Raw genomic sequence first — 20102 nt, 5'->3', positions numbered from 1 at the left:
TCATGATAGTGCTGAAAACATTTTCAAAAAGCCGAAGACAGGAGGAAAACTCCCTTCTGTTCCAAAAGGACCTGCTACAACAGATAACCTTCGAGGTGTAACCAAACCACCTACGACATTCGGAAACTGGCCGTTTTTCTCTCCTCCTCAAACATCTCCGGCCAGATTTCCAAAATTTAGGACACCAAAAAGTAAAACTGTTCCATCATTCCAGAATATTATCAATTACAGTGAGAACATAAATCCAGAAAGATATGACCCCGATGTAAAGGATGATACTGAAAGTTTTTTCAATTTGCCCCAATCGGATAAAACCTCAGGAGTTGGAAGATCGCCAGGTATACCAGGAAACCAGCCATCAATTTTAACTTCACAACCATCAGTGATGAGAGTCCCAAAATTGAGAAGACCTAAAAATCAGGCTGTTCAACCGCCACAGAAAATGTTTCACAATCCACATCAATTTATTCCAGACAACTTAATTGACCATGATACGGAAATCGATTATGCCGAAGATAATTTTCCAAAATCTGTGGGAAATCGACCATTTGTCCCAGCATTATCAACTAAAAATAGTCCTTATCTTTCCAGAACACCAATGAAATACGGAAACTGGCCAATTATTTCTCCTGCACAAGTATCGATCGGACCATTCCCTAAACTAAGAAGACCAAAAATCAAGACTCTCAAGCCATCAAGAGTACAGTACGCAGGTATCCCTACTTCAGCAATATATGATACTGGAAATATTTTCAATGTTCCTGAGAGAGTAGAACGTTTAGTATCAACAGGTTTTCCTTATGGCAAGTCACCTCCAAATTACAATCTCTACAATACAAATTACATTTCCAGTACCCCTGCTATAATAAGGCATGTACAGCCAATTCCTAAGGTGTCTAAATCTTTTTATATTGCCCATACACCTAATGTCCCTATGGTTGTTAGCAATATCATTCCAGCTCCAAAAGTATCATTGATAACAGGAAGTCTTCGGAAGGTTCCAATGATAATAGAAAATCGCCCACATCTAGTGGTTGCATCTCCAACATACTCTGCAATGAAATTTCCAGCACTTAAAAACTCCAAGAGCTGGGGAGTTGAGCCAGCACCCAAAATTCCCCAGGGGACATACAATATTAATTCAAAACCATTTAATTCGTTTCTGAGAAATATTTCCCCTGTTCCAAAGATATCTGGTGTAAGAAAATCACGAGTGCTTCCCAATCCAACATCACCAACTATTAATGCGCGTAAAGCCAGAAGTGGTTTGTCCAAGAATAGATATTCTCCTTCACCAGAAAAAAAAAAAAAGGTTCTTGATATGGAAGCATTTAGTACAGGAATAACTGATAACATTCACTTACAAATGGATGAGCATGAGTCTCTGGATATGATTGCATTGGAGAAGAGGGCCGGTAAGACAATCTGGGGAATACCTTTAAGCAACGCTGCAGGGAAAATAGAATATTTAACAATGGGAAACCAGGAAGGTGACATGAAGTTCACTAGTTCAACAGATAGATTCGGGAGAATTGAGTACTTATACCCGATAAGAGATGATACAGGCCATTCTCATAATTTACATCTGAAAACAACTGGAGGCCATTTACCACTCGTTGAATCTGATTATAATGACGGCCAACATTCGACGGGATTCATTGGCTATGATGAGACAGGAGAGTACATTGTTCCCATCCACTTTGAGTCAAACAACCGCCTGGTAATAGATCCATATGCTCACAGCCTTCGCTATGCTGTAGATGTTCATCCTGCTTATGAAATAGTTGAAGAGGTTTTTTATTATAAAAAGTAAAATATTGTGTAAAATACAATAAATATTTGAGATTAAGTTTTTTATATAAAAAATTACTTTTCCCTATTTCATTAACATCCTTGGGTACTTACCGATCTCATGTTTATTAAATAATTATTCAATGAATAAAAATTATTTTTTGTATTATTGATGATTATGATTGAGAGAAAAATAATTCAGAATCTGCTGAAATATATAAAAAAAAAATAAAACTGAAGAAATAGTTTCTGGTGTAAATAAAAATTAAGTAAAATCATGTATGCACAAGTTACAATTTACTTTTCATTGTGCCATCCATAAATTGTTTGGCTTAATGTGTTGATGTTCAGCTTTAGTACGGTAGAAATTAGGTTTTCAATTACTTGCTGCCAATGCTTATAGTACTTCTTGTGTCATTGCTATATTTATAAATATTTATCCTCCCACTTAAGACAGCCAAAATAGATAATGCAGTAGCTACTGTTTGTCCAACCCTTAGATGGCTGCAGAACCTAAACCTATTTGGCACCAACAAATGATCAAGCACTCCTCCAGTTTTAGGTGCTTTAACCTACAGGAGGCGACTTTAGGTCAAACCTACAGCTGCCAATAAGCAACCAAGGAATTACCAAATTATAGTTTAATATAGTTGGCCATAGAACAAGATTACTTATAAGATTAACTGATATTTTAGTTTCATTATTATTTATTAAGTTTTATTTTAATAAGTTGAATTATACTTAAAGAGGGTCCTGATATGAACTAAACTGATCAAGAAAGAAGAATGATATGGTTGTGAATTTCATAATTATAAAGAAATTAATATTGTCATTCGAATTTTATGTTTGCATCATTTCAAACAATTATATGAATAAACAAGTTATAAATTACAAACAAATTTATAGTTTTAGGAGGTCCCCCAGACCCCACCTTCCTCTAGGGAGATTCCATGCCTCCCAACCCTCTAACAGTCCCATGGCCAATATAACCGCAAATTTTGACTTATCCTTAGTTATAGTTATACGGTTATCGTTTATAGTTGCCCACGCTCAGCGGAGAAGGGGATGAGTTAAAGGGGGAAAAATATATATAATCGCAAAAGAAAAGAAAAGACGAAACAATAAAGAATAAATTACTCCTTAGGCGATACGTTATTTTTTCTTGGAAATAACGAAAACCGCGAAGCATTATGCCCACAATATAACTAAAACATACCCCTATATAAACAATTGTTGAATTATGACCACTGGCGAATACCTTTACATGTAGATAACAGAAATCCTAGGGGTGTTACCTACCCACTTGTTAAATATCGTAATATTCCTTGAACAACAACAAAAAATTATGTTTTATGTAAATTAACAAATTGAAAGCAGAGAAAGAACAGCAAAACTATATTTACAAAAGTTTAATAATAAGAAGAAATATGTACACAGAATAAAAAGGGGAAAAAAAAGAATTCTTATAAATTAATAAAACAATTAAAACTTATCGGTTGACTTAACCTTAATAACTATATTTACATTATTATCCAAAAAGATTATAAAAGTAAATATAAAATAAAAACAAAATAAAATTTGCTTCAAACCCTACTTAGTCCTTGGGTGCACTCCTGGCAGAACATAAGGTTGTCCGATATTTCCTTTCCGTCTCACCTTCCCCAGAGGTTTTAGGATGACACCTATTACAACTCTCTTATCCAGGACGTGCTGAAGAAATGGAACTGCACTTTATCCCCACATCTAGTGTTAATCACCGTCCATTGAAGTAGAACACCATAATTTTGAAAAAAAACAAAACACATACGATGACATTTCTCATACGGTGTATTCCGGTTCAAACAGTAAAGACAGAGGGCCTTTAAACTATTACCACTTCACATTGAACAATCGTAACGTGACACCAAATCAAGAGGGGCCTAGCAACATCATATGGCACATAACTCCATCAGGTTTATAACTATAGTACCTCAGTAGCCAAGGAATTTTAGGTGTCACTAAATCACCGTAACTGCAGCAGTCCTGGTTCAAAAACTGTCTGAGGAGGTGACTTTTCATGACAGTCTCACAGAACTAAAAAATAGCCTCCCATCATGGTTAATATATGCATATATATATATATAATATTATCAATATATTATTTATATTATATTATGATATTATATTTATATTATCAATATAAATATATATGCATTTGTATGTATATGCATATTGTAATATTCCAGGTTTAATAAAATAAATAAAAGGAAAATTAATTGTTCTTATTATTCTCAGATCTAAATTATAGCTTTGATGATTACAAGGTTCGAATGAAAAGATTAAATATTAAATAGATATAAGAATTTTATTTTAAATTATACAACATTATTAACTATTATCTTAGGGCAGTTTTCCAGAAAATGAGAACAGAAAGACACTTAACTAAATTAATGGCAAAAGTGTTCATATTTCCTTAGTCCATTCAAATGCCTCGATATTAGATGTAAACATCGGTTGTAGCACAACGGTTTTGAGTTTTTGATTAAGATTTTCTTTATATATTTTTCCTTAATACTTATTATCGACTTCTATTTTTTATTAAAATAGTACTTATAGTAAAATATTAAATACGATTATGTTACAAAAGTTGATAAAATTTTAATCTATCTTCTCAACATAACAGCAATTCAACGGACTTCGGAAGGCCGCCTTTTCAATATTTTAAATTATTGTAAAAGTTATAGTTTAAAAGTCAAAAAGGATATTTGTACTTCGCAATGAATAACTATTTGCTGAAAATTAAAAAACGGAAATAGAAAAAAAAATCAATATTATTTTCTTAACTACTTAATATTATTTACAGTTGAAGCCAAATAAGGTATGATGATGATGTTTGATGATTTTTGTTTGCATTCAGGCCACAAAGCATAATATTTGTACCTTGAGCATTTCAGAATTATTGTGTTCAGTCATTATCTAATTTGTCTCACTATCATTGTCATTAACTAAACTTTATCATGTATCAATTGTATCTTAAATGTGACTTGCCCAACAATAATGAGGCAAATTACTTGCAGCAATGAGGGAGATTGTATCCCAAAAACATTCAATATGTTGGATAATTTATTTGTGGATCTGTGGCAACACTGTCTCGACCACGTTTCATGTATAACCTTACAAATTGCATATACGAAATAGTCTCTTGTATTGTTCCGTTCCGTGTTCAATAAATATTGTCATAACTTCATGATCTGTGTTATCTTTTACCCTAAACTATAGAATCTTGGATTCACTACATATAACTTGAAAACTATTGTATTTTTGTTTATGAAAAAAATACTAGTGGAAGGTTAAAATATGAAGCAAATCAACGAGATAATGTTCTTCTAGCATTTTTAATTAAAATTTAAAATCGAGTTAATTGAACAGGCACAATAATATAAAATTAAGGGATTATTGAGATTTTGAATAATTTAGAAGCACAGTTTTCTGTGTAAATGCACTTGTTTCCAAATAATCAAGTGTGAGTGTGAACGCACACGTGTCTGTGTCTGTATTTTCTTTTCTTAGAGATGGAAAGCCTCAGACTAGTGTATATCCTTGTGTGGGATTTTTACTCCGTAAAACCACCTCCCTACTCGTATTCCTACTTCTAAGGCATTATAGTAAAACGTTCTCCATTCCTAACGGAGCTTAAGCCTAAAACGCCAGATTTTTCTAAATGATTGCCGCATATTTTTAATTGTATAGGCAATAACCACTGATATATTATAAGTGACTAGATTATGTAGCTTAGTAAAATTTAAAAGAGTAAATAGGACAAATTTTAGTGTATAACAAGATTTATATATAGGATTATTTCATTTTAAATTTTGAAAGGAAACGTAATGTTACCGGAGTGTGACTAGTGCCAGGTGTGTTGCATTGCATTTTTGTTTATAAACAGGAACCTATTAATAATGAAGACTTTACTTTTTTGTTAAACCTTCAAATTCCTCTCATATCTAATCCTTAAAATCCAAAATCCAATGCTTCATACTTTGTTACAAATAAAGTCATTTATAAATACCTTAATTTTTCATACGTGACCGATCTAGCTTTTTTTTTTCTTTTTTTTTATCCCCCTCCCTTGCCATTTCTGGCATACGGGGCGCGGGAGCAGTGGGGTAATGCGCTGGGGTTCGCGCATGCCACTGCTCCCAAATATAACCAATTCTTTTTTTTTTATTATTATTTATTTAATTATTTTTTTTTTACTGTGGTGCAACCCAGCGCTAGGTTTAGCTCCTTACTGATGTAGCTGTACCTTGTCCACTGCATCCGTCAGGATGCCTCCTGCAGTTACCAGGCTGATCCAGCCCTCCTGGTCTTAGTCTGGGTCAGCTTCCTCATCTTCTGGTGGCTCGCCGATGTTGGGCGGTCAAGCCCTTCCCATCGTGAAATGAGTGGGGCCCACCACCTCCTTCCACCCGTAAATGAACTCCCTGAAGAAGGGATAATTCTCTTCTTTCATCAACCAGGGAAAGTCCGACTCGGCGAGGGCGTAAATCCCGGTCTTTCTCGACAGCCTGGCTCGGTGTCCTATCTAGCCTTAACCAGATAGTAATCCTTCCATTATAAACTGCAAAATCCACTAATTTATAACCTTACTCCCTCTTGCATTCGTGACAATCCTCAAAGGCAACTAAAAGGAAGATAGCCTCGAGACCTCCTAATATTGAAATGTTATTAGAGTGCTAACAGTGGGTAGTTGCTCTACACGATGTATCTTCATTATGAACTTGAATCAAATTACAGGAAGTTTTTTTTTTATGAGTAAATGTCAATAAAAAATTAAATAACAAAAAAGATTTTGTAATTGAGTTTCTTATATTCATAAGTAAAACGCTTACACCCAAAAAGTTTCCGTTTTTTTTTTTTTTTTATTATAGCGACACTGCTATCAGCTGGTCTATACTCTTAACTACTTATTACAGCTGCCAAAACCGCCATGACGCAACTTATCAGCTAATATGTGAACTACTACTGTCATCATGCAAACGCCGTATATTTGTATTATTAATATTTGTACTATTTCTTTGATATACTTTAATTTCACACAATAGAATCTTCTGATCCACTACAAGCTAACGTCTTACACGTAGCATCTCTCGATGGTATTTAATAGCTCAGCGAATTGACTAAGCACAAATTGACTGAACTCAGTGCTTGACCACCAGCCGGAATGGTCCCTCCCCATTCTTTGTTAGCCCCGGCTAATATACAACCAACGTAAATCCGCCTTCAGCCGACCTTGCAACTGTTAAATCCCATACGGCAAAACAAGATGTATTATAATAAAATGTATATATATCATGTATTATATATTATGTAATTGTATATATATGAAATAAATAAAGAGGTTAGAAAATAACAAAAACCTCAGTGCGAATTCCCTTTCATGGAATTCACCTTAGGAGGCAATGAGTATCTACTACACAGGATCTACTCCACAGTACCTACTACACAGGATCTACTCCACAGTATCTACTACTCAGTACGTTCTAGTGCTATTTTGATAAACATACATTGGACTTTTAATACGCTACTACCTACCTTCTAGGATCTCTCTTCTATTCTATATCTTTTATCCCATTTGTAAGGACCTACAGCTAGATTCTGTAGGACTTGCAATTTCTTTACAACCGAAAGGCTGGTTCCCAACGGAACGAAGTTTCCTTCCTGCACGGACCAACAGCTAGTTCCTGTAGTACTTATTATCCCCTTCACCACCGATAGGCTGGCTCCCCACAGTGTGAAGTTTCCATCTCGGGAGGATTTACGGCTAGTTCCCGTAAAACTCACCCTGCTAATTCATCACCTAACCTACTGAACGTATATTATCGAGGCCTTCTGGTATACATTACCTCACATCTTCAATTCGAGTCAGAACTATTTAATTAAACCCAGCCACCTTGACATTATATTTGCTTCAGTGCACTCATGTCAAAATTACATTTATTAGAGAAGACAATAATTTTCCACAGCTAACGCGTATTTTCTCTTAATTTTTTTTTTCAAATTTGTACCTAAACTGAACAGCGTTTATAACAGAAACAGTTACTGTTACAGCAGAAACAGCGTAGGTTCTTGAAAACTAAATATTGAACTATTTTAGGTTAAAACCCCCGAGTTCCATTCGATTCCAGAAAAAAACCCTAAAATTTTCGCCAATCTTTGATCTAATCTTCAATTTCTTGAGTAGTGTACAATAAAAAGTAAAGTTTCTTTTTAGAGTAGATAAATTTTATGATATTTGAGCCCCAATCGAACGTATTACATTGGATATTTTTCGAAATAAGTTTTCCAAACACCAGTATTTCTTACCAAATAACGAGTGGATAAAAATTTTGAACATATTTCAACAAATGTGAAAACTACTATTCTTAGGAAAATAATCATCACAAACTACTTTATGGTAAATTTAACGAGTTTCAAATCGAGACCTCCAGCTAGAGCTCAGGTCTTTTTGAATGGTAATTTTAATAATATTAATCTTCAAATATCTACAAATGAAAGTTCGGAGAAAATATTTATTCCTTCAGGGACTTTAGGACTGTCGGATTTAAGTAATCCGATTTTTGCCGTTGTTTTTTGAATTTATAAAAAGTCGGGGTCGGGGGTCTCATTTCCTGATGCCCCCCCCCTCGCCGCGGACACCGGAAGGCCTCGAAGACGCTGCGACTGCAATGTCGCCCCAGCCTATGCACTCTGCATGCTAGGACCTGGCCTACCCCTACCATCACGCCAGGGTCCAGGACACGCTGGCCAGCCCTTGAAGAGGAAAGACGTCTTTTCAGATCCCAGGCGAAGATACACGGTCTTTACCGTTTCGCCCACCGTACATCTCGACGAGGGAAGCGACCATAGGACGCGGAAGTGACCGCGACAGCGAAACTTCCAACAGCCACCAGATAAGCACATAATATCCATATTATATAATATATGAGACTACAATGCTGTGTTTTTTTATTATTATAGATAATATTCGATTAATTTACTAACACATTAACCATAATTGCCCCTCCAGGGATTAACACCTTTATAAATAAAGGAAAATACATCCATGTTGTTATGAGCAGAAAGTGTCCCACAATCTTCAGCCCCTCTTTTCCACACATTTAATTATAATCGAAAAATTACACTGGGGACACCTGCAGTATAGCACGAGCAGGTCCCGATGTAAACAAGGACTATTACATTATATTATAGATAGATTATAATTATTCGAATACTAACCACCAGAAAAAATTTAAATTTTGATTCAGAATCTATTGGCATCAATAAACTCAATTCCAAAAAAATGGCGACACCTGTTTTTGCACTGATCCTTCAAATAATAAGGAGTTTGAAAGCTGCTATACAGTTGAAGCATGCAAGGGCGTACCTAGGATCAAAACTAGGAGGGGGCGAGCCATAGCCAATCAGGTTGTGACATTTCAGTACGAAAAAGGCCGATGAAACCAAAATTTTAAACAATTGTCGCAGTGTTTTATTAGTTATTACAATTAATATTTGCATGAAAAAAAAATTTAATTTTGATTAAATTAATATTTTTTTTTTACTTCTGGGTAGGGCAGCTGTCCTCTCCTACCCCCGCTGGGTACGCCCATGAAAGTATTTTTTGTACATTATTGATTAGTATGATTAGTTGATATTAATTACATAGGTTTAACTTGAAACAATAATGTTTTTAATTCATAATCGATGAATTATGTCATAAGCTGTAGTGTCCGCAAAATAAAATAAAATGCTAAATTCATAATTACTGATTATTTTTAATTGTACAAGGATATACTTTTGAAACTACTTACATGAGATATGGTCGCAATAAATTGTTAAATGGTTGGATTATTAAAAATTACACGAGAGGCACAGATGCCAATACGCTGAATCAAATGGAATATTTGTACAGAGATCAAACAAATATTTGTCGGGATGAACAGTTGACGGACTTATTCCTCTTTATTAATACAAGTGTTTGTCGACAAAGAGGCTAAAGTATATTTAAGACCTAGGGAGAGCGGATACTGATTCAGATGGCACAATGAAGGTTCTCTGCTTTTTCTTGTCCCTAGCTCTGGGACAAGTTGCCCTGGCATACCGTATTACTACTTCCGGCGATGACGATAGTATAACTGGATTACCTGGTAGTAGTAATTGAGTATTCATTTTTTTTATTTAATTTTTTTATCCAGCCTTTGAGAACTGTGACTGACGCTTTTGCTTTCTCAACAATCAAGGGTAGAGTGTTTGCTAATGGTTTAAAATTAAAATTAGGGGCGGGGATGCAGCGATTATTCACCTTTATTAGAGTTTATTTAGAAATTTTACGAATTTCTAAATAATAAAGGCTGTTGAGAAAAGTTTAATAAACAGCATGTATTCATTTTAGCTTATTTTCCATAATTAACAAGTTGAACATTTTCGGACACTGAGGAGGCATCATTTTCAAGAACTTCCAACAAGACTATGTATGACCTTCACCATCTGAAGTGAGGTGATAAACTTTATATTTTAATAAAATAGTTGAATTAGCAGAAGCGGCATAATTAGTACAAAATATATTTTACCAGAATTTAACTCTATCGAAGTTTTTTTTTTAAATTTCCATCCTCCATTAATCTAAAATATAATTATTGACTTTCTTCTCACGGTCATTTAGTTCAGATCTAAAGCCAAAGTATCAATTTTAGAATACAGGAGTTTAGTAGTTTAGATAAAATATACTTTAAATAACTAAGGTATTTATAAAAAATAACAATACCATCTTCTTTTCTAAATAGTGAAGTCATTATTTTACGATGCTTTCAGGTATCAACTTGAAGGAGCATTCTTCAACTTTCCAAACAAAAAGCCAGCAGAGTAGTTCTTCGGCAAAGGTAGTCCTTAATGTACCTCATACCCCGACAGTGGCTTTACCCAAACCAAAACCTCTGAAATTAAATTTACCAGGTCATCCAGAGTTCATAGCAATTCCACACCCTGAAGTCGTTGCAGTTCCACACCCTTCCACATTCATTGCTCCTCACGTGGTTCCCAAGATAAATTTGAACATAAACAAGCATTTATTGTATTGCCTTAAATATAAAAACAATTACCGACAGTTCTCGTCGTTAACTCAGCAACTAACATCATTGATTATTTTATAGCCTGATAAGATAATGTTTTTACAGGTGCACTACGTGAGCGATGAACACCACCACCTGAGTGTGTTCCAGCTCTCCAACGGACTGGAAGTCGTGCCGCTGGACGACCACTATGGCCGTGTGTCCGATTACCTCTACCTCGGCACGGAGATCAACCTGGTGCCCGGCAGTGACACATTCTTCCTACCGGCCACTGACCTCATTGACGGACATACGACCTATGTCAACTTGGGCACAGAATCCGGACATCTATCTCTATCCGAGGTCAGGATTGGCACTACCCTTCAACAAGGATTCCAAGGTAGTGCACCAAAAGCATTGAATTATAATTGTTCAAGTCCTTCTTGAAAGCCTAGTATGCACTGGGATTCTTTGAGATAACTCATGATAAATTCAGAATCTAATCATGTCCCTATTCCTTGTTGGGAATCAGGAAAGACTCAGTTCAGACAAGACTCTGTGCTCACAGCAAGATTTATATTTGTCCCAGTTCCAAGCAAAAAATGTTTGAGAAATTACTTCTCATTCAGTGCTGACTTTGTTCTAATTCTAAATTACGAATGAAAAAAATATTTATATAAAAAATGGTGGATACACCCATTGTTTAGAGATGGTAATAATCACTATGTGAGGAATCTATTAAATACTTTGAAAGTGGAAGACAGAATCAGACAATAACTCGAACTGATTTAGAATTTATTTTTACTGTTTTAAGATATTTTGCATAGTTCATAGCGATTTGAAATTTGAAGAAACAAAATAGCTGATTTTTTTTCACCTCACACATTATAAACATGCAGTTATAATGTAAGGTCCACAAAGGGCCTCACATTAGCTAAGGCAAGGTATACTTATGAGCCTTACTCTAAGAATAACCAAATCATTATAATTTAATTGAAAGTGTATCTTATAGTTCCTGATAAAGTGGATTACTACAGTTTACAGAATAGACAATTAATTAATTGATTATTTAATAGTCTTATACTTTTTTTTAAATTGTTTAAGTCTGCTGTGTTATGCTTCTATTTATAACTACATCTTCAAGACATTCTGTCATTCCTTTGTCGGTGCTAAAGAAGTTTTACTTTAAAAAGAAGAAATGATATCCACGATTCACCATAATTTCCTTTTTTTTATTAATACAGATTAACTATGATTGAATAATAACTCCTAAGGTTTAATAAATCAAAAATCTTTGAAATCTGCCCTAAAGAACCCGGTTCAGCCAAAAACTGCTGTTCACAATAGAAGCCAGATACCATGTTTTACAACCTAGTGTCACATATATATACTTTTAAAATTGCAAATCTTTAATTATTTGTTCACAGGTTTTGACGAGATTGGTCCTGTCTTCGTCCCAGTGAAAAGAAAGTCTGAAAGACTTCATGTGAATCCAATTGCCTACAGAACCAACAGACTTTCCTATTACAATTCTTCCTCTTCCTCCCAATTCAACTCTACATATCTAAGTCACAAATTAGTTGATCATACACCTTTCCACCATCTTGTTCATTAAAACATAATGTAAAAGAATAAATAGATTCTTATTGATACTTTATCTAATTAGTAATTATTTTCAAATTATTCTGTATTATATATTTTGCAGTAGACAAAGCTTTCATGGGTTCTTGACTATTTTATCTGAGAGATTGGTTTAACATTCTAAAGCAAGTCAATATTTTAAATTCCATCCATAAATATTTAATCAAGAGGGTGGTTAGATTGCCAAATTTTTTATAATCTACTTTTAGAATTTCTTGGTTCCTCATTAAAATTTATATAACTTCCAAATACTACACAATTTAAAAAAATAAATAAAAGCAGTTAAAAAATATTTAATAATAATATTTAACAAGTTTAATGGCACAATAAGGTAGTAATATATGAAATATCGATTATAAGGGGTATCATTATATCATTATATCATGAAAGAGATGATCACAAATAATATTTCAACTTTAGTACATAATTTATACTTACCAATGACAAGGGTGGGCAAGGGGAGTTAATTATCCAGGGCTCTGCACCCTGAGAGAGTACCACAGTATAGGATAATTAAATAAAATAAATAACTTGTACGTTACAGATGAATTTAGAGTTTTAGTGGGTCCTTGGATTTCCACTTCCTCTTGAGAGGTTCCTCTCAAACCCTCCAGCAGTACCGGCCCTAACCAAGGGACTCTCACAATATCCTTTCACCCAGGACACCTAAATTTCTCTAACCACTAATTCCAATCATAACTTCCTAGAAGACATTTTGGTTGTGTTATCATTATACGGTAGTAAAATTAAAACAGTAGTAGAGTACTAATTATGTGAGTATTAGTGAAAAAAATGCTTCCATTATTAGAACATTCCTTCATTATATTATTTTCATTTCATCACAGATGATCTGGGAAATTCCTCATGCTTGTAATATTCTTCAGTTTTTATTTCAGTTTGATGAAGTATTTTCATTTTTACACTCCATTATCTAATATGATGTATCAAAAATACTTTTTTTCCCTCCATTTGATGTCTCTCCATATTTTTTAAAATTATTTTAAGGAGTGTGAAAACACAGTTTGTTTATGTCATATTCTCTAGTTGGTACTAACTTACATTAGTCCTCATAGAAGTTACTTCTTTTTTATTTGAGAATCTACTCCAACTGTGTAAACTGTAGTGAAACAAAGAGATAATAACCCTAGTTAGAGAGGTTAATTTTCTAAAACGTTTTGGGAAAGAGGGTCAAGATCACCTTTCTTAGATCTCCATCCTGGTAAATTGGAAAATCCAGTCCATATTATTGGAAAATTTTACATTGTAATTACCTTCCCCCAAAAATTGTTAAAACAAAGTCCTTGGTGATAACTATCATTTTGCATTCCATTTTTTTTGTCTAAAATATAAAAGTTAGAAAGTAAAAGTTGGTAAAATTATCATCATTCAGAATCTAAACTCTTTGTAATTACACTTATAAAAGTTCTTTTAAACCAAGAAAAGAGAGTATGAGAATGTGACGGTTAATACTGTTACAACGAATTATAAAAGCAATATTAATAAACTCACAGACAGTACAAACAGTAAAACTTACTTACTTGTTGCATGTCTCTGAATTTCCATCGTAGATACTCAGCCCTGTTGATCAGAGCGCCCTTTCCTTCATTGTACATCAGCTGGCCGAACTGTTCCCTTATCAATTTCTCAACCTCACTCTGGCCCCCAGCATTGTATGCATCTATCAGTTCTCCTCCTTTCTTGTAGTTAGCCAACTTATAAAGAAGGCACTCATCCTTATTTGACGCTTGTGAGATTACACGGTCAAGTACAGTACCAGCATTTACTGATGAAGCACCACTGCCCCAGATGATGCCCATTTCAGGATAGTAATGCTATACTAACAACATTATTTAGATAGTAATAATAATTAAGTAATATAAATTTGCTTCAATCAAGAATGCCCACTTATATATACAATTACATAAATAAAATACACATATAAACAATGACAAATAATAATAATCATAATAATGGCTAACTAACCAGAAATTTCCCTCCCATCAGCGAGCACCATCAAAACACAAATAGATGAGGCCAAAACTAACACAATCCTCTTGTCTAAATTTTGGTATATCTATCAGATGTTTATAAATATAGAACAGAAATATTTGCATTGTAATGGTTCAATGGAATGACATATAAATTATAAATCTTGGTTTCTTTTTACAACAAAAATATCATAATTTTATCATTTAATAGTTTCATCTATTACATGTTGGAAAAGAAAAGAAGAAAACCTGAATTTGGCTCAGTGCTAGGGTACAAAGAACATTAATGGTCACTTGTATTGGATCTACAAGAATTCTACAATTGCCATATATATTAGGTCCTTTTAAAAACATAATACATAATACATAAAATATGTTTTATCAAAATTTCAGTCCACATTCTACACATTTAACTTAAAATTTACAAAATAAACCATCATTTTCAATTTCTTTGATTCATCTTTTTGTCAGAAGTTGAATTTTGAGGTAATACCAGTCCTTGCTTTTTGAGATGAAAAACTCCTACGAATTTGAAATCCTTATTTTGGAAGATTAATTAATTAAATGCATTCCCTTTCAAATATATTATACTGACCAGAAGCATAGTCATAATTACAAGGGGGAGTAGTATACTAACACCTGTTACAAAGCATGACCGATGGGCAGGAATGTTTATTGTCTTGCTTAAATATAACTTTATTTACTAATTTACCTGAGTAGGCTACTTTTTTTATAAAACTCAATATACTCTTTCGATTTGTTCATAATAAAACTCAGTGGTAACAACCAACTGGAACCAGCTTAAAATGTAAAATTACACAAAATGCAAAACATATGTTACCAGAATGAACTTCCTAGAACAAAATGCTACAATGTCACAATGCACTTGTACATTTCATCACATAAATTTCCACAGTTGCTGCCTTTGCATTTTGTTCTTTTTTATAGTAGTGCCTCAGAAGACCAAGAATGACCATTACTATGGCATTTTCAATGAAATGTATAAAAGTGGTGGGTAAATAATTGAATAAAAGGTAAGTTAAAGTAAGCAATGTCATATGCACTGTTTATATCAAAATGAAAATAGAGCCTTTAATATCAGTAATGAATCAATGCACAAGGACTTTAGTAATGACCTAGCAAATATAGGATATCTCAGTGTGGATAGGACAGTTCGGTATTAGTTTACCGTCCAATCTGGTCAGCTTTTTTGATTCAGGAGACAAAAACAAAATAAAAACTAAGCTTCCTAGCTCCTTGATATCACTTCCATATTTAAAGTTAGGAATATCAACAGAAGGATTCATATTTATATTATACTTGATCACCTACTTTTAAATCTGAATGTTTCTTTCTGAACAATAGAAAGTTCAGTTGAATCTCTGAAACATAAAGAAAGTATCCAACTTTACATTAGGTTAGGATAATCTTATGGTGAAGGTCTGATCTTAATATTTCAATAAGATGTTAATCATAAATAGTATTAATTGTTTCTCACTTTATTTATTTATTAAATGAAACTACAAGTTATTCGCATAACGGAAATATTTATATTTAAAAAAACTTTTCATAAAAATGGCCATAAACTTGTTAAAAGGGGTAATGCATACTATATGTAGAGAAATAGATTTATATATACATATAAGATAATAGAATACAATATTTATATACTTATAAACATTATAAACCAGTACTTTAAAACTCATCAACTATTTTCTATTATGTTTTCCATCACCCGAATAAAGACATACCTATCTGAGAAAAAATATGATTTTTTTACTTATGACACAGCATGATAAGTCTTTTCTTAAATTTTAATGCTAAAATATAAGCATAAAAATAATAAAACTAGTATATGATAGCAAAATGTATTACCTTATTGGAACAATGAAAACAAAATGATCTCCATAGCGCTCACAGTTGGTTGTATCAATAATCCTCTATTGTGTGTCATTTAAATTCTTGTTCAGCTATAATGGAATTCCTTCAATTTATTTAATTATTTTTTATATTTTAAAACTTAATACTTTTGTTTAGTAATAAAATAACAACAAATTGTAATTTTCATATTATCCATAACTATTAGCTATAATTTTTATGAAATTCAACTGTAAAACAAATTCCATTTTTTTTTTTTTTTTTAATTTTGGTAAGAAATTGAAATCAGCTATTGTAAAGTTGACAATTATTATTACATCTTTTTCTTTTTTAAAAATACAATTGTCAATGTTTGAGAACAAATTAAACTTATAAATAAAAATTTTTATCACAAAAGGCTCAATATTATTTACAAAATTACAATAATAAATCAAGGTGCTCACCAGTCTATGAATCAAAATCACTGTGTCATTGATGCATTGAATAATGCCTATAAGAACTTCTTTGTTATTTATTGCATTTAGCATTGAGTATAAGTATGCCACATGTAGAAGCAGAATAATGCTCTCTTACTACGTTAATTTTAAGCTCTCAAGATTTTGGTAGTTCAACATTAGCCAAACAAATCTTAAACTCTGAACTTTTCTAAATACAGTTTTCAGAACTGTAATCCTACCAGATTACAACTCTTGGATTTCCTCCTCAAGTTGTCCAAAAAATTCCCATTTCCAGGGAGTGGAAGAACAAACAAACAATTTTTCACTAATGTTTTGTAGGAGCCAAACACCCAGTTCTAGCTACTAACTATGCATTTGAAAGTCACAGCAGGTGCTGAGATATGCTTTCATTTTGATAATACTTGTTCTTTACACTCACATTCAGCCTTTCGCTGAGGATTTTAATCCTGTCAAATAAAAGTTTGGCAGGAAAGTTCTGGTGTAACTGTAATCAGTGACTTCCTTCGCTATTTAGGGTACTAAAAACGAATCAGAAGTTGTCCAACTAGATTTAGAATCAGAAAATATTATAAATCATAAAAAATAAATAAAATGAAAACACATCTTTTCGGTTTACAACTTTCAAAGTGAGCTTTTACACAAAAGATAATGCTAGATTAAAATAAAAACAAGGAAATTACCTACAATTTGCGTTTCTATAATTTTTTTGCAATGAGTGTTTTTCGCGCGCTCAACAGGTCAAGTGCAAATGGACAGTAGGTTAATTGGTACTGAAAAACGATTGAAGTGAGAAGATTCGATTTTAGTGGTTTACTTTATTTTTTTTTGGAGTACTCAACACGAATATTCAAAGTTCATATTAATATTCTTGAATCTATTTTGAAATGATATAACAAAGGGGTTTTAAGGGCAAATTAGATCATAACCCAAGAAATAGTAGAACAGGGAGATGATATATTTTCAATTTGTACGTGACGATTTGTACTACATTGTACATTATAAAACATTAATCTGAAATTCACGCATCTTTTACATGCATTTCAGGATTACTAAAACTATAAACCATTAATGTTATGAATATTTTACTAATGGTTTGAGTTGCACTGTGTAGACGTGATCAGTATGTACAGAGCGGCACTTTTGTATACAGGTTTTTCTGTTGATCTTAAAATCTAACATGATTTTTTATTTTAATTCAAGGATTTTCCAAAATTATGAGGCATTTTTTTATGGATGGAAACTTACAGAAACCCCATTCTAATAATTTAAAATATTTAGAATAAAAGAAAGCCTGAACCCTGGTGAAGTTCGTGGCCAGCTGGTAAAATTTTAGATAAATGTTTTTATTTTGTCCGACTTTCTTCATAGATCATACCGTCGTTCGGGGTTACTTCATGAAGATCCTACTAGCTTAGGAACAGGATGTAGGACACCAATAGAAAAAGTAAATCCGATACACTATCTTAGAAACAGGATGTAGGACACCAGTAGAAAAAGTAAATCCGATACGACACTATCTTTGGAATGCATTCAATTTAAAATAAAATCAAAACTTTTTTTGTTTTACATGTCACAATTTAAGCTTAAAAAAAATGTTTTTGGTATAAAAAAAAATATTCCCCGGTATTTGAAACCGAAAAAATAAATTAAAAAGGACTTGAGGAAATTGTCTCATCTTTATGTAGGAATATACAGGATTACCTTATCTTTAGAGTTTACTTACAAATTTATAGGCAAAAATAAAACTGATTTCAGTAGTTTTTTTTCATTAATGATTTCTTATATTTCTCAAAAAATATTTTGTTGAAAAACTTCAGATTCGTATTTAGCATCCCAAAAACATAATGTAAGCCACTAAAAACATATTTAACCTATTGTAAAATATCAAATTTTTATTTGACAATTGCGCAAAAACCACGTATTGTACGAAACCAATTCTAAGGACATGAATTTAAATATTATTCTCTTCATAATTTTAATAGCGGGTTACCTTTTCCGAACAAGCTTGCTTTATGAGTCTTCTATTTCCTGGGTTTTCAAAAGATAGAATATCGTACCCAATCTAGATTGCTATATACTGTAAAAAATCTTATATTCAGCTGATATAGATCTAGGCTATATAATTTAAATTTAAAATGAATATTAATAAGACAAATGAAAAAGAACATTGAATAAGGAAAATCTTAAGAACATGTTTTTCTTAATGTTTTGTACTTAGAAGTGTTTATTCTTCATCTGTTATTCCTGTGAAATAGTTTATCTTTCCAATTCACAGGAATTGGTCTGGACAAGAAGGTAATGCTTTATTTCAATGATAAACATCTTCTATCCGCAAATAATTGTGTATTGTTTATATAACTAGAAACAGCAGCATTCATATGGCCTAGAGTGTATCAATAAACATCTCATTGTAATACAAAAACAAGACTTTTGTAACCAAGAGTTGTTTCTGTTTCTTCTATTTTAATATTTAATAAATATGGCGCTTGTTTAAATAATCATTAATTTAATGAAACAATGACGGAGAAATTATTAGAAGTAGAATTCATTTCTGTAAAATTAATAAATTTCTATTTAGAAATATATCGTAACTTATATATCATAAATTTGAACTTATAAATCTTTCAATACGTTCGTGTAGGCTTTTAACAAATGTAGTTCAGGAGTTTGAGATTTTTAAAGCTAAACGCTAAGTGTTAGAGCAACATAAGAAGAAACAATTCACCGAGTGTATTCGTGGGTCCTAAGAAATAGAGAGACTGCGACAAAAATAGAAAGTTATTTAATTAAAAAACTTTTCCAATACTGGGACCTGTAAAACTATAAATTCAAAAGGATAACAAAACATTTCTGGATTGGTCACCAAACTTCCTTCCACGAATTAAATGTAAGGCCCAAAAAACTTAATTATAGATAGTAAAATTCTGAATATAATCGTAAATATTCTTTGCAGGTTATCATAGGAACCGTTTTATCTTAATCTTATTCTTTAGACTAGATACTGCTTGTTGATCACATTATCACAAAAAACTAAATGTCTACGAAACTTAAATTATAAATGGCAATTCTCTTTGTTGTGGATGTTACTGTACATCCAAAACAAAGAGAATAAAGAGAATTGCCATTTAATCGTTAAAAATTAAATTGCCAGTAAAATGTAAAAAAAAATTCTAAAATCCCAAAAACCCAACGCGAATATCTAATTTTGGGAGGGAAGGGTTGAACTTTTTTCTTGGACAATCAAAAGGGTTCATTATTGAAAATAGTGAAACCAAAAC

General features: G+C 32.6%; 3 protein-coding genes across 3 annotated transcripts in view; 2 read left to right on the top strand and 1 right to left on the bottom strand.

Moving 5' to 3' along the window:
* Window positions 1–1813, top strand: part of LOC136796531 (mucin-2-like) — a 6493-nt gene extending 4680 nt beyond the window's left edge. Inside the window, exon 3 of the mRNA XM_067050499.1 lies at window positions 32–1813. Coding sequence (XP_066906600.1) covers window positions 32–1813 — 1782 coding nt within the window. The remainder of the gene's footprint in view (window positions 1–31) is intronic.
* Window positions 1–3546, bottom strand: part of iav (transient receptor potential cation channel subfamily V iav) — a 42228-nt gene extending 38682 nt beyond the window's left edge. Inside the window, exon 1 of the mRNA XM_067050489.1 lies at window positions 3386–3546. The gene's annotated coding sequence lies outside the window, so the exon portion shown is untranslated. The remainder of the gene's footprint in view (window positions 1–3385) is intronic.
* A 6257-nt stretch (window positions 3547–9803) lies between these two features.
* On the top strand, window positions 9804–12516 carry LOC106684066 (uncharacterized). Its single transcript, XM_014425914.2, has 4 exons — window positions 9804–9959; window positions 10624–10691; window positions 10986–11259; window positions 12287–12516. Exons 1-4 carry the CDS (start codon window positions 9857–9859, stop codon window positions 12472–12474), a joined length of 633 nt encoding a protein of 210 aa, XP_014281400.1. The 5' UTR covers window positions 9804–9856; the 3' UTR covers window positions 12475–12516.
* Window positions 12517–20102: the final 7586 nt, after the last annotated feature.

Source organism: Halyomorpha halys, unplaced genomic scaffold, assembly GCF_000696795.3.
Source record: "Halyomorpha halys isolate HHAL.00 unplaced genomic scaffold, Hhal_1.1 Scaffold541.1, whole genome shotgun sequence".
Lineage (NCBI taxonomy): Eukaryota > Metazoa > Arthropoda > Insecta > Hemiptera > Pentatomidae > Halyomorpha > Halyomorpha halys.
Note: the sequence above shows the minus strand (reverse complement) of the source record. Positions and strands in the feature narration are given on the sequence as shown.